Here is a 15,227-nt window from a genome sequence, read left to right on the forward strand (position 1 = left end):
TCAGTTACTGATTCTGCATACCACAGAATCTAGATAACGATGACTGCATTAAGCAGGTGATCCACTTATTAACCCTTTCCAAAGTATATCTGGAGCATGACTTCCATAGAATTTCACAAAGCTTTTTCTCCAGCTATTTTATATTGTATTTTAATGTCAACACCTTATTCTGAACAAATGTTTACTTTTACTTCTCCAAGTTTAACCCAGTCATCTTTCAACAATTCTCACATACATGATGGACCTCCCATTGTTTCAGTGGTGGTACACAATTAATCAAAGTCCTCTGCAGCCAAAGTACACGATCTTACCCATGGGCAACACTGAGTTGGTTGCACTTGCTAAGCACAGAATTATCATTTGCACAAGAGTGGCATAGCAGAGAAAGTGCTTTCTGATCTCCAAGGAACACAAGTTCCATGATTCACCTAACGTCATTTTCCCCCTCATCAGTCCTGTATTGCCCAACTTCTTCAGGAAACCAAGGCTTATGTATTCATACTGTTTGCAGGTATTTTCATCATTCTTCCCATCTCCTCCCTTAAATTAGCTTTTTAAAACTGCTCGGGCAGTAATCTCCAAACCCAAGAAAGAAGAGTGTACTTCACTGTTACATTCTCACAAGTCCAACAAAAACAGTTGCTTAGAGACAAAAATCTTGCCTATCACACTGAAGGTAAACCATAGCAGAGGCTCAACCGTTATTAGAGTCCAAATGTCTACAGTCAGACTGAAGACATAAATCTTTAGAGAGCTTCACCACACATACTTTTTCAATTCCTTTTCATATTAGATATGCTAGATTCCTATGAGGCAAATCTTTAAAAAATGAGGGTTAAGAGCATAGGGGTTGGTCTCTTCTCTCTTAGCAACCAGCACCAGAACAAGAGGACACAGTCTCAAGCTGTGCCAGGGGAAGTTTAGGCTCAAGGTGAGGAGAAAGTTCTTCACCGTGCGAGTCGTTCATCATTGGAACGTGCTGCCCAGGGAGGTGGTGGAGTCACCATCCCTGGAGGTGTTCAAGAGGGGATTGGATGTGGCTCTTGGTGCCATGGTCTAGTCATGAGGTCTGTGGTGACAGGTTGGACTCAATGATCTTTGAGGTCTCATCCAACCTTAGTGATACTGGGAAAAATTTGTACAAACCTTTTACAAATGAACAATGAATCAACATATGCTATTAATTGCATTGGGGTTTTTTCAGTTCTAAATCATTCTTAAAATACAAAATGCAATTAAAAAAGTGTGGGTGTTTAGACACTTAATGGTAAACATTCACCATCCAACTGTCTGCAGTAGTAATGAAAACAGTTTGTAGCAATTGATTAAAGATATTACTAAGTGTATCCTCCCAGATATCCATGTAGTTTCAATAAAAACTGAGGGTGGTTATCACACCAGACACTGGCAAGGGAGAGACAAGAAGGATGACAGGTCAGCAGCACTAAAATAAGCTATTTATGTGATGACATCATTATGCTGCAAGTTGGCCTATCTGGCTGCAAAAGGTGAATACTGATCAGTCTTTTCTCACTGGATCCTCTGTTGTGATAAACAGTTTGCTGCCATTTGTGCAATATGTCCAGGACAAACTCAGGAAGAAAAGGGTCATGAAATGACCATAAATGGCCATCACCTATACCTGAAAGATATTTTGTAATACAGACCTTTAAATTCTGCACAAGCTGCACCAGTAGAAGTTAAATTCTATCATAAATGGTTACTTCTTATAAATTAAGAGCAATTAAGAGCTGTCAGTTTCTCTAACAGTGCATTGCAATGCAGTGTCTGATGTAAAGCTGTTAAGGCACAGTAAAATGATGGACTGCAGCAAAATCACATCTCATCCTAGTTAATTTATTAACTTTGCTAGCATTCCTGGTAGAATGCTACCTAACAATATCATGAAGATTCATGCTACCAAAAAGTAAGGATGAAACAATTCATCTCAACTTACTATTTTGCACTTTTTTTTCCCCAACTGTTGAACATCAATTTTATTTTCAACAATTTTGTTATAAAGTCATCTTTGAATTTTTCACCATTTTATAAAGAAAACCTCTGAAAGTATGCTTGGAAACTCTCTTAACAGTTTAGGAAACACCAGTGCAGTAAATTAACTCTCCAGTGGGCAAACTCTGCAATGTAAGTGAAAGACTAATCTTGCTGGGACTGATAACACTTAAAGCTGTACGACATCCATCTTGTTGATAGCAACAGCATCCAAACAGACAGGATTAGCAATGACAGCAGTAATGGCATATGCATAAACTGATGGTACACTAGTAGCAAAACCAGGAAGACCAGCCACCACTGGATTCTCTGATTCAAAACCAGGCAACAGCAGTACTGTTTTCAAGCATGCACAATTTTCATACACACACACACAACTAAATGCTCTTTGGGACATTGCTCAGTACTGAATTTTGTAAACTTCAGGAGACACGCAATGCACTGTTCCTAAGCAGCTGATACCAGTTCCTAATCAAATGTGGTAGACTCAAAATCAACTCTTCAGTAATGTAAATTATCCTTTTGAAAGTCTTTTTTGGAACCCTTTTTAAGTTAATGTGTGAAGTTTTGCAGCAAATGTGTCACTTTTTCTTTGAACAAGTCTTTCTTTCATGGTACAGCACCATAAGGTAAATTATCTTTGAGGAACATAAAGCACACTCAAGTCACTCCTTTCTTTTGAATGTAGGACATCTGAAAATTGATGGAAATTTTATTGGCCTTGGGTCATAATGTTTAACAAGTTTATCTAATTTCATTCCAGAGCATTTACATAGTCATATAATATTTTTTTTCTTTCTAATCATCATCATCCTTGGACACGTTCTTATTAAGCTTATCATGCTTAGAAAAATACAAGGAAAGGACAGCTAGATTCCTGCTCCAGAACCTTTAAGGAGCAATTGGAATCTATTTCTCAAAAATAAGCAATGTGAGCTTAAAAACACAAGAAGGTCATATTGGGAAGTTAGTTAAAATTAGAGCCCAAAGCTAATCCTGCTAGCTTAATTTAGACCTGCTTTTTCAAAATGCTGGCCTTCGATTTTTATCATCTCTGCAGATCAGAAAATGAAAAACAGCAAAGAAAGATTTCAAAATAAAACCAAATAAATCTTAAAATCACCATCATCTAATCTGGAAAAATACAAGGGCAACAGAAGAAGAATAATCAGTTATGTCTGCTTATCAAAGTATTTAGAAGGAGAAAAAATAATTCATTCAAAATCTGCCTCTGGCCAACTTTTGCTGACTTTGTGTCACATTTACTTTGAATAAATTTTGGGGGTTTGTTATAAACTAGCCAGACAAACATTCGTTATTTACTGTCATAGTGAGGTAGAACTGCCATAGGCAAACCTACTAGACATGTGTCTTTTCAGAAAATACAAGAATGGGGCTGTTGGGCAAATAAAAAGCAAGGAAGGATAGGAACTCTTCACAGTCTGGAAAACAGGAAGAAACAGACCTTTATCACAATGACACTTGTCACTGGCATTTTATGTCTTCTCAAGGAAGTTCAATATTTTCTTCATACAATGGCAAAGACTGTTAAATGGACTTTTTTTCCCCCCACTTTAGAAGCATTTTCCAAGACTTTTCCTTACCTCCAGTACACACAGCTTGGCTTTTTTCTAACTACAGCATATACTTAGTACAATATACACAATAGCAGTCCCTGCTTGGTCTTTAAATGCAGGTTGCACCATGCTTCAACTGTAAGATACAAATAAACCTAGAGCAGATCACGATGCAAATTAAGTTCAAGTGGCATTTGTCATTGCTGTAATCCCTCAGGCACTTGTACTTACCTGCAGGTAAGTATTTCAGCTGGTTGTTAGCCAAGCGAAGATGACGTAAAGACCTCAGGCGGCCAATCTCTGGACACACAATTTCGAGGGCATTATCACTTAGGTCCAGAAACTGCAGTTTAACGAGGGAGCCAATGGCTTTGTGAGAGAACAGATTAAAACATGAATGTGACCCAACAGTAATGTTAAAATCTTAATAGGACTTTGAGAGGATAAAAAGCCTTGGTACCTAACACCTATGTCTGAGCACATTCTGGTGTATTAAAGCCGGCCTCACAGCTGAATGACATAGCTTGTAGAAATGCTTATCTATCTGACAAACGGTACTGCTGGCAGTGAGACAGGGAAAAAACAAAGTGTCATGTACAGAACACTCCCACTTCTAGATTCTCCTCAGACAATTCTGCTCTGAAACCAATTTTTCCATTCCTTACTTTGAGTCTATCCAATTTATATATTCAGAAAGAGTTTAAAGTATTTCCCTGAAGTTGGACACAAAACTCTACAATTAAGTTAAAGAAGAGAAACCTCTATGACTTCTTGATACTTCAAGTTTCAAATGTGTCAGGACCTAAATCAGCAGAGTAACTGGCAACTGGCTGAAAGCAGAAGACACTCTGGATCAAGTGCCATTTAGCCTGTTGGCTTTCTGCAATTAGAACTGAAGCAAACAGCATTTAGGTGCATTTGAGAATTCATTAAAAGAATGTAAGGTAGCATAAACAAGGATATTATTGACTAAGAAATACACTGGTTTATTTTGTATTAAAATCTTTAATGTTTTATGGGAAAATAAAGGAAAAATAGGCCTCTTCAAAGAAGAAAAATTAATATTTTATGATTCCTGCCACTTATTGTAAGCTGGTATATTACTTACCTTCAGGTACAACAACTATGTTATTTGAATGAAGGTACCTGGGGGAAGGAGAAAAAAAGCAGAGAACACCACCTGTTACCCTCAAGGACTTCTGCTACATAATCAGTTTGCAAAATATCCAATTTCAGACTGAAAGAGCACCCTCAAAGCCATTCCTCTCTATGACCACAAAAGCTGTGGAAACTGTATAAACTGGCAATGGATAGGTACTTAAGTTTCACTCAGACTATTGCATAATTAACATAAAAATAAAAGAGAATGACATACAAGCATGCAAAACAAAACATTCATAATTACAACAATTATGGGCTTTGGTTCTGAGAGGCATAAGTGGAAAGCAAAAAGAAAAAATAATAAAGCAGATGGAATAACCAGAATGAGCCATTTCTGATCAGCAGGTTATTCCACAAAAAAACTACAGGCACGAAAAGAAAAAATCCCCAACCCACCTAAGTTACACAATTATAGACATTCTCCCCTGCACAGACTCTTGCACCTTTATGGACTGAAGAAACAAGCACATGATCCAGTCACTGCAAGTGGGTTTTTCAAATCTAGAGTAGATATTCAAAAGAAAAACCCAGTCCCACACGTGGTTATTCAGACACTGAGGGTGGCCAGTTTTCTCACTAAGAATATTCAGCACCCTCTGCTGCAGCACTCCCAGTACTGCTAGTAACATAAAAACCTGACACATTTTAGTTGTCAATAAGCATTGCTGCCGATGAACCAATGGGTCTTGTGGACAACAACACTTTCAAGTACCGGTATCTCTAATTGTACAGGAATCGTGAATACTCAATGTCCAATTGCTCAGGACACATGAAAATTTTTTTCTAGCATATCCTCTTTAAACAACATTTCCTAAAGTAGAAGTCCATCTTTTGGGGGAAGATAGGGGCAAAAGATATATGAACATTTCAAGTGCCTTCTCTTTTTCTTTAAAAATTGCAGATGTTTAAAGTTTATTAACAATATAACAAAGATAGTGGATATGTTTGCAGAAATCCTTATGTATGATTTCAGGATGAGAATTCTACCCCTTTTCAGCTGCAGCTCCTGAAAATAGTTGTGAAATATTTTGATCAAGCTAAAAAATAAAAAGGCCACTATAAGGCTCCACATCCAATATCCCAACATGAGAGACATGATGTACAAAAACCCCACAGATAGTAGTAAAGTTTTTTAAAACATCTAATGAAATGGCTGAGGAAGTAGCTTTCAGGAAAATTAAAATCAGTTAAGTTTTTCTTTGAAAATGTGAAGTAACTGTAACAAATTGTTCTTTCAATAAATCTTTATTTTGTAGTCTCTTCTCTATCAACAAAAGACCTTACTGTCTGATCAAAATGAACTTGTACTATTGGAGCTGCACAAATCACAGGCTCACTGCAGTCCTCTGTAGACCATCAGGATGTGTGGGATAATGGTGGTGCAACTAAGCTTGCTGAACCCCAGTTAGGTTTGAATCCTACAATTCAGTGTTTGTAAGAGACTACTTTAAGGTGTAACTTACACAAGTTTTCCTAAGAGCACCATCAGATGACACTGGGATTTCCTGATGCCCCATGGCAAACCATTAAATACTAAGTATATGAAATACAAACATATTTATTTTACTGCTTCAGAGCATAAATATACTCTCAAGACTCAGGCTGCATGAGACAAGACTGTCTCTTAAGCAAGCTGAAGACTGCAGTGACCTACAAAACAGTTCAATTATACTGTGGTCGAGTGTACCAGAAAGGTGTGGTTTCAAGGGCCAAATTATGATGATGAGATCAGACAGCTGAGTGTACTAGGCTACTCAGACAGACACCTCCTCCTGCCTTCCATTAAACAACAGGATCAATGGTCCACCAGTTACACAACTGAAAGGAAGCCAAATGAGTTAAAAGTGGAAAAGAGGGTGTCCTTCATAACTCTCTTGCTGCAAATTCTACCACACAAGGAAATCATAACCTTACTAGAAGGAGAAGCAAGAAAACATTGACTCTGAGGCTTACAGCTTAAAATTGATTGCCAAAACAATACAGTTCATGTGACATTCATTCCTTGGACAAGATTGGATAAACAACACTGCCTATAGCAGATGTCATTAAACAGTGACTAACCCTGCTTGCTCATTCCTGCTCCTGTTTGACAATCTTTGACTTTGTTCCAAAAAATGTTATTACTACTGTCAGAAAGACTGAGATAATAGTAACTATGTAAGTGAGGTAGAAAGGAGCAACTAGGGATGGGCTGGAGGCAGTAACTTGTTACCCTGTCTCTGTCACAGCCATCTACCCATTCGGAGGCTCCAGTGTTTTATCAGGGCGACAACAGTCCACACAGGAGTTGGAAAGTTACACAATAAACAAGCAATTATAAATATACATTAGCATGAGACTGCATACAACTGAATATATCTCCTTTAAAAAAAAAAAGACTCTTTTTTGCCCTCCAAGAAAACCTTTCACACTTAAGAGGCAGTTATGTACAAGCAATGTGTTCTACAATTATTTTAAGATATGAAGAATCAGCATAATAAAAATGCATTAGAGCTCCTACACAAACTCACAATTCCACGAGGTTTGGAAGCTTCTGTGCAAGGTTTTCGGGCTGAAAAAGAGTTAGAGATTTTTTAGGTTTCTAAACAAAAACCAGACATACATGTTGTGCACCCAAGTCATTTTAATAACCATACTAAAACATGTCTGCAACTAACTCACAGAAAAAAAATGAAACAATCAGCACAGAGTTGGTACATAATACCCTGTCTCCATATCCCCAGACTGCACATTCCCCATCCCTGCAGTCTGAGATATATCAAGGGTGAGCAGTTCTCTACTAAACAGAACTACAGCCTGGAAGTGACATTATGTGTCCTCAACCAAATGATAGTCAGACTTCTGAAGCTGAAAAGATGGATTACCAAAACTTTACTTTGAAAATATATTCAAATACAACTGAGTTAGTTGAAGCCAAGAGACTGCTACAAAGCTGCAGCCTTTACTGATTAAAGAACAAGAACTACACAAGACATATCCATAGTGTATTTTATTCTGTAATGCTGCTAAACTGAGAGATGACCTACAAACTTTGTGTAGCTTAATCAATTCCCACTAAGCCAGAAGTGTTGAATCCATGTAACTAGATTTCCATATTTCCATATTAACATGCATATAATTTTCTAAATGCTAACTGATCCCTAGTTGCAACTCCATTTCATGATGGCATTTATAACCATGAGCACGTACCACAGAATTGGCTTCATAAATTTCAGATGTCATGTTGGCAACCATCTCAAAACTACTGAAGGTTAAAACAGTTTTATTGCTTAAGATATCTACCTTAAATAGATACATTTGATTGGGAAAGGGTTTTACAGTACATATAGATGCAGAAATTAATTTTAAAAGCTGCTCAATTTTATGAACAATTCCCTGCTCATAAACAGCCTCACAATTGTCACAGTCATGTAAATTTAAGGTATATTATCATCCAAAAGGTAACTTTGTGTTTACAAATTTATTATGTAGGAATATGCTAATCTGGAAAATTAACCTTAGAATACTGTAATGCATCAAACACACCACATCACAGATCTGAGTAAAAGGAGTAGTTTGGTTTTAACTGTGGTGCAGCAAATGATGGCTCCAGAAGCAAATTGTTGACGTCATGACCAGACCACCATAACTAATCCGTTGCTGCCACCTGCTGGAAGGCTTCCTACAATACAGCTACCTTAGAAATTTTTGATGAGAGGGGAAAAAACCCTTCAGCTGGGAAAATAGGCAAAAGCTGCAACATGCTCAAGCACAGAAATACCCAAGATTTAATTAAAAAAACAATAATAAGAGGGAACTTGAAAAAAAACAACAAACCAAACCCCAACAAACCACCAACCCTGCACACTGCCATCTGTTAGAGTAAGGACCCTAACCTGAACCATGAACTATTTTCACATTAGACATGAAGGTCATACTCCTCTTCTTGCTTTAACTGCTTCATATGTCAAGAGAGCGAAACTCGGGTGAAACACATTTTTACTTTAGCAAGTCTAGAATAGAAATTCTCTTTATCCTCTTGAGTACCCCAATAACAATGGGTCTGAGTCAAAGTTGTTTCACACAACATCCTACAGTGAAACTAAGATTAAAAAAATAAATAAATACGTGGTCCTTCAGTTGAGAGGTAAAGCTAAGTCTGCTCTCTGCTGGTGACATGACAGCAGACAATGACAAATGAATTATCAATTCTGCCATCAGCTGAAGCTTCCCTTGCCCTCACACCCACTGGGCATTTTTCCAAACATGACCCTGCTGGTCTGCCTGGCCAGGACAGCATTGCATAGTCTGAGTTAGCAAATTAACAACTGTCTGTTCACACGGCTAGCTCACGGTTCTGACAGTGCCATCGAGGCACACCAGTATTTCCTTTAATAGATAGGGAAATAGGATTACTGGAAGGCTAGTGTTATCAATCAAATATTACATGAGCAGAAATTGGAAGACTCAGTGCTGGGATAGATGTGTGCTATACAGCTTCTAGATCCCTTCATGATGTCAGAGCCCCCTAGCATTTCCACCTTGTCAACGAAAACAAAGATTGAATTATTCTTTGGCAAGGTATGAATAAATTCTGTCAGTGTTAACTATTCCAGACATTTTCATAGGAGCTATCTGTTAGGGACTAGAGTAATTTGCGAAGAGCAAAAAAGGGGAAAAAAAAGTTGATTTAGTCAAGATTTTTCATAACTCTGAAGGAATGAGCCAGTGGGACAGAAGCGCCACCTTACAGATGTAGTCTGCATGATTGCTAATAATTCATATGCAATTTCAAGTATTCATTGATAAGCTTATGCTCACCATCCTGCACAGAATCAAAGGAGCACAAGGCTGAACTAGACATTAAAATTACTCTTCTCAGACAAGATCACCCCTCAAAGGAACTGGTGCATTTTCCCTTTCAAAAGTCTCAGTGAACAGAACACAGAGTCCTTCAATAACCTGTTTCGTTTTAGCAGCTCTCAGATGAGAGTCCCTCCTCTGCCTCTCCCATGTAAGTAACTTACTGTTTCTTTACTGAAACTGAGTATTACTTGTCCTACCAGCTTAAAAAAAACATTATGAAAATACTGCTTTGTAAATACAGTGATGACTTCTGCTCTCCCTCATTTTTCCTCCTCCTCTTCTGTTTTTTTTCTGCTCTGCCTTTTCTTTTTGCAAGTGGAATTAACCTAAACCTCTCGACCTTCTCTCACAGGGCATGTTCTCTAAAAATCCCTTATTGCTGCTTTCTAGCTTCTTCCCAATTTTCCTGGGTTGTTCATAAGCATGAAACCTCACACTCAATCTCTGCTCCAGCTTGTGCTTTAACAGTATCCAGTAATTATTTCCCTCCACTGTTAATAGAGATTGTGAAACTTTCTATGTTCCAAAAAGACATCTGCCTTTTTGTAACATGCTGCTGCCTCGATCGATTCCTGTCCACTGAAACTTCCAACACCTATTCTGCTGAACAGATGCTTGGTGAATTAGACCCAGTTTTGTTTGCCTAGGTCCCAGCTATAGTAAGGAAGGAGATTCCATCAGTTTTCCTGATCATTTGGAATCCTAGTGCTCTACTTCACGCTGTTTACAAGTCATTCTGCCTAGCTATGATGTACGCATTTTAAGTGCTGCTTTGAGAAGAACAAAACCCAGACTAACACACATGGAGAAAACGGATATTCAAAAGCCTCTTTAGCATTGTCTTCACTTTCGAGCACTACAAACTTCACAAAACTTACACCATTAAATAATCACTGAATGGCAGAGTGTCAAAGCAGGACTGTTTATGGGCCCTGGTTAAATTTTTAAAGCACCTTTAACTTGTAAGCATAATTCCTATCCTCCCATTAAATTACTAAGCAAAGGACTTGACCAAAACAAAAAAGTGCCAAAATACTTCTCTACAGTACATGAAAACTTCAGTGACTCATTCAACAAGAATAAAAGGCATTACATCTGCAGATTAATTTCCATTTTCTGCCCAAGAACTGAAACTTTTATTGAGGAATTCTAATGTGCCATTGTCAAAGTTTTAAACCCTTTTCCTTAAACTGAAGTCCAGGACCTTTTCTAGGAGGCACTCAAAAGGATACATACTATAAACAGTACAATACTGTAATTTTAGCAGTCAGGCCTTCAAGCTCCTCTACTCTGGCTGTTATTTTACCTCTCACACCATGGAAGACCCCAAGGGAAAAAAAAAGTAAACATAAACAAGTGAATTAGCTGGAGACTTGAGCCTATTGACAGTGGCAGGTTTTGACTCTCTAAGCAATGTTAGTTATGTAACTAGCCCACGTTGCATACTAAGGTCACATTCATTGAGGGTGAGAAATCATTCAATTCAGGTTAAAAAAAAAGAAAGAAAGAAGAAGGCACAAAGCCCTCACAATCCTGGAACTAACTGTTCGTCCTAGCAGCAGCAGCCCACAGACACAGGCTTTTGCTGGGATTTTAACAGCATGCTTCAAATTAGGCCCTGAGACTGACACCACCTTTAAAATAAGGCACACACCAAGGTAAAAGTTGTTAGGGTTATGAAGGAAAGTAGACTTGCCTTGCATAGCATCACCCAACAGCTGAAAGGCCCGACTACAGACGTGAGCAAAATTTATAGCAGCTGAAAGGCCCCCAAACAACAAAGCTCACAATAAACTCCCAGCAGATCTTCACAGAGCTTTGAGGGCAACCAAATACATCATAAATGTTCAATTATTATACTCTACATTACCCATGAAAATTCAAACAATAATACAACTAAATACCCATATTTCACAACACAGGACACCAATCAGGATCAGATGTGCTAGAAGACTATTCTTTTTTCTTCATATTGGGGTTTTGCATTCCAAAAACCAGAACTCCTAAACATACAAACAGCAAACGTTACAACAAAAAAGCTGTCGTACCAATGTGGTCAGGGAATTCCTTTTCATATAAAGTCTCTCCAGGTACTGCAGCCCCTCATCTTTCAGTAACTCCAAAGGAAAGTGATGGAGATTTCGGTAATTTAAGAACAAGTTCTTGTGCCTTTCCAACTTTGCTTCAGAGATTGTTTTACATAGTTCTGATGCCATGACTGCTGCTCTTCCAAGCACCACATCTAGTGCATTGCATCTTCTGAAACCAGACCCATTTCTAGGAGACAAAAAGAAAAGAACAAACCACAAGAAGGCATTATTAAGGTGTACACCATACATTCTTTGGCAGAAAGAGTTTGTGAAAACATACTACCTGATAATTTATCTAAACACACTTGCTCCACTTAATCTGTAAATAAAGTACCCAGAACATCCACACCAGAAGGTATGTTAGAAGCAAGACTTGGACTATTTTCTGGATGAAGGGTGTCTTTGGACTGACAATAACAAAATCTTAAGGCATACATATTGCATTTTTTCAACCATTTTCCATGGACTCTTCAGATAATTCTGTCAAAGTTGCCACCACAAAGAAAAAAAAAAGACTCTCTATTAACCACTGTTGATATCCTACACTTATCCTGTAAAGTATGCTAGAAGAATCCACAGATCATAAGTCTTCTTACCTTTAGATTACTAAAATGCTTTTCATTCAGGATGACAAAGCAAGGAAATATTGTTAATCTTTTCCACATAAAAGGATCAGAAGCATTTATCAGTTGGAGGAGACAGTGTAGATTGCAGCCAGTTAGTGTATTTTAAAATAATAAACTAATAAAAGGAGAAATCTGAAACTTACAGCAAGAAAACTTACAAAGAACTAAAGGTGAGAGCAGATTTTCAACTCTCATTCCTAAAAAGAAAACTAGAAGGAACTAAATGTCAAGCTTTAACTGACAACTTCCCAAATGCAAAACAAAAGCATGAAGACAAATTAAAAACTAACTAATTCCTGGAACCAGACTTTCCTTAGCTTGTTTGTCAGGTATAACCAAAATTCTAGTCATCTCTATTCAGGTATACCAGCAATGCTACATTCATCTTTTCCATTTTCTCCAAGTCAAGGAACAAAATAAATCCAGACAATTAATTAAAAGTTACCCCTTTTCTACAGACTCATTGCATAAATTAATTTCCATTAATGAAAGACACAGAATTGTAACTGGCTTACATTAATACCATTTTCTGGTTTAGTTCATTCCTTTACTGAAGGAGAGATTTCTAATTATAACAAGTCTTGGAAATGAAGGTACTGAATTAGGAACAAGAGTCTTATCTGATTATATGGCAATCTGTGGAAACAAAATGCTTGCAGAGCACTCTTCCAGCTGAAGAGTGACAACTGAATGATACCTGTAAATCAAACTACTTGATCAGTTTCAGCAGTTCCCTCTATTTGCAGATCAGCTGCTCTTACCAGCAATCTATGTCCTTTTGGAAGACAACAGCATTTTTCTTACATTTCCACACACACTACTAATCAAAACTGAGGTGTAACACCCTGTACACCTTTTCTGGTCTTCATTTATCCTCAGTTCAAGGCACACAACGATCAGTTCTGCAAGCAGATAATTAGCCTTTGGAGAATTCTATGTAAGATTAGAAAGCATCAGTTCAGCTTTGGTTTAGCAATGTTCATGTGAGACGAACCACTGCTCCAGCATTTACCTTCCTCAGCTATCTTCAGGAGACAGGGTACACACACATCTGGCCTCCAGCACTAGCAACATAAAAAAATCCCTTGGTTCAGCAAAGGAAATTAAGGCATTACAGTTTGTCCAGAGATCTTTTTTAGGTGTTCTGCACTTACACACTTCTCTTCAGAGTTGTGACTCCACACACCAACTGGACCACATTTAGCCACAGCACACATGAGGACATACACAAGCCCACAAGCGCAAAGTTCAGCTTACTTCAGAGGAAAACTCTCCTACTCCCTTCCACCAGAAGTCAAACTTTCTAAACAGTCTTTTTCCAGAGATAAGAGCGATACCAAAAAGGACACAATCATGGTCTTTAACTAAAGGGAAAAGGGAGAGTTAGGGCAAGTAATAGCCAATGACGATGGCCCTGTGAAGTCATCAGAGCAGAAAGCCGCCGCTGCACAGAGAAGGGACAAATAAGCCCACACTGAGCACAGGTCAGGGAGTGGAGGCTGTGAAGGGTGACACTGGGAGGCTTAGGACACCCCCAGACCTCCAGGCCACCAAGCGGGACTGACTGGTGGGAAAGGCCACTGAAAACTTGTAGGAGCCGCAGGGCACGAGAGAAAGAGGCTCTGGGCTGCACGAAGCCGCCCGACTCGATTCTCCTCGGGCCCTGAGGAGGGGTGGGTGCAGACGAACCGGCCTGTCCCGACTGTGCGGGGTGCGTGTGTGGCGACCGCCACAGGCGGAGGCTTGTGAGGGTTCAGGAGACGGCGGGAGGCCGCCCCCACGGCTGAGGTAGGGAGGAAGGACCTCGGCCCGGTGAAGGATCACACCCCCTCACGGAGACGCAGCGGTGCTCCGGTGGGCGGACAGCAGAGGGCAGAGCAGTAAAGGCACTCGCACACTCCCTCTGAACCCGATGCGCGGCGCCCCACTATCCCCCTCACGCCGCGGGTAAAGCCACTCACCGGCATGGGTGCCGCCGGGGCGGGGAGCGGCGACCAGCTCGGACGGGCTTTGCTCGGCGCCGGCGCCGGCCCAAGCACCCGGGGCGGAGCTGCACACAGCCACGCGAGAGCGCTGCCACCACGCGACTCTCGCGAGACACCGCCCCGCCTCGCGTCCCGCCACAACGCCGCCCCGTCTCCGCGCGCTCCGCCTTCCCGCCCAGCCAGCGGCCGTCCCGCCGGCGGCCGTGCGGGCGCGGGCCGCTCGCCCTTGTCGCCCTGTGATCTCCTTCCCTGGCGTGGAGTCATCGAGTTATAGAATCAGTAAGGTTGGAAAAGGCCCTTAAGATCATTGAGTCCAATCGTAACCCAACTACACTGACTCCTGAACCGCATTCTGGAGCGCCGCATCCACAGCTTCTGGGACTTCAGCGATGGCGACTGCTCAGGGATGCCTGTTCCTATGGCTCCCCACTTGCTCAGTGAAGTTTTTCCTAAGGTCCAATCTAAACCTCCCCTGGCATGACTTAAACCAATTTCCTCACCGCCTGTTGCTGGTTACTTGGGAGAAGAGACCAATACCAGCCTCAATCCACTGTGCTGTCAGGGAGTTGTAGAGAGCAACAAGATCTCAGCCCTCTCCTCTCCAGAGTAAACACCCTCAGCTTCCTCAGCTGTTCCTTGTCGTGCCCTCTGAACCCCCCACCAGCCTCATTGCTCTTCTCTGGACATGTTCCAGCACCTTGATGTCTTTCCTATACTGTGGTGCCCAGAACTGACCACAGTACTCAGGCTGTGGCCTCACCAGGGCTGAGTACAGGGGCACAATGACTTCCTTACACCTGCTGGATGTACTGTGGATACAGCCAGGATGCTGTTGGCCTTCCTGGGCACGCTGATGGCTCACGTTCATCTGGCTGTTCACCAGCACCCCTAGATCGTTTTCCACCTGGCTGCGACTCTTCCCCAGGCCTG

General features: G+C 40.3%; 1 protein-coding gene across 3 annotated transcripts in view; it reads right to left on the bottom strand.

Annotated features, from left to right (window-relative positions):
* The window catches only part of LRRC28 (leucine rich repeat containing 28), a 50,168-nt gene extending 35,811 nt beyond the window's left edge, over positions 1-14,357 (bottom strand). Inside the window, exons 1-5 of one of the 3 annotated variants that reach the window (XM_054168863.1) lie at positions 14,274-14,351; positions 11,645-11,873; positions 7,262-7,302; positions 4,699-4,736; positions 3,822-3,959 (exon numbers count right to left, since the gene is read on the bottom strand). In XM_054168863.1, the coding sequence (XP_054024838.1) occupies positions 3,822-3,959; positions 4,699-4,736; positions 7,262-7,302; positions 11,645-11,812 (385 nt within the window). In that variant the 5' untranslated portion in view covers positions 11,813-11,873; positions 14,274-14,351. Of the gene's footprint in view, positions 1-3,821; positions 3,960-4,698; positions 4,737-7,261; positions 7,303-11,644; positions 11,874-14,273 lie in introns of all 3 variants that reach the window. The other 2 variants (XM_054168861.1, XM_054168862.1) reach the window with 2 other exon arrangements.
* Positions 14,358-15,227: the final 870 nt, after the last annotated feature.

The sequence above is a fragment of the Dryobates pubescens genome, chromosome 17, assembly GCF_014839835.1.
Source record: "Dryobates pubescens isolate bDryPub1 chromosome 17, bDryPub1.pri, whole genome shotgun sequence".
NCBI lineage: Eukaryota > Metazoa > Chordata > Aves > Piciformes > Picidae > Dryobates > Dryobates pubescens.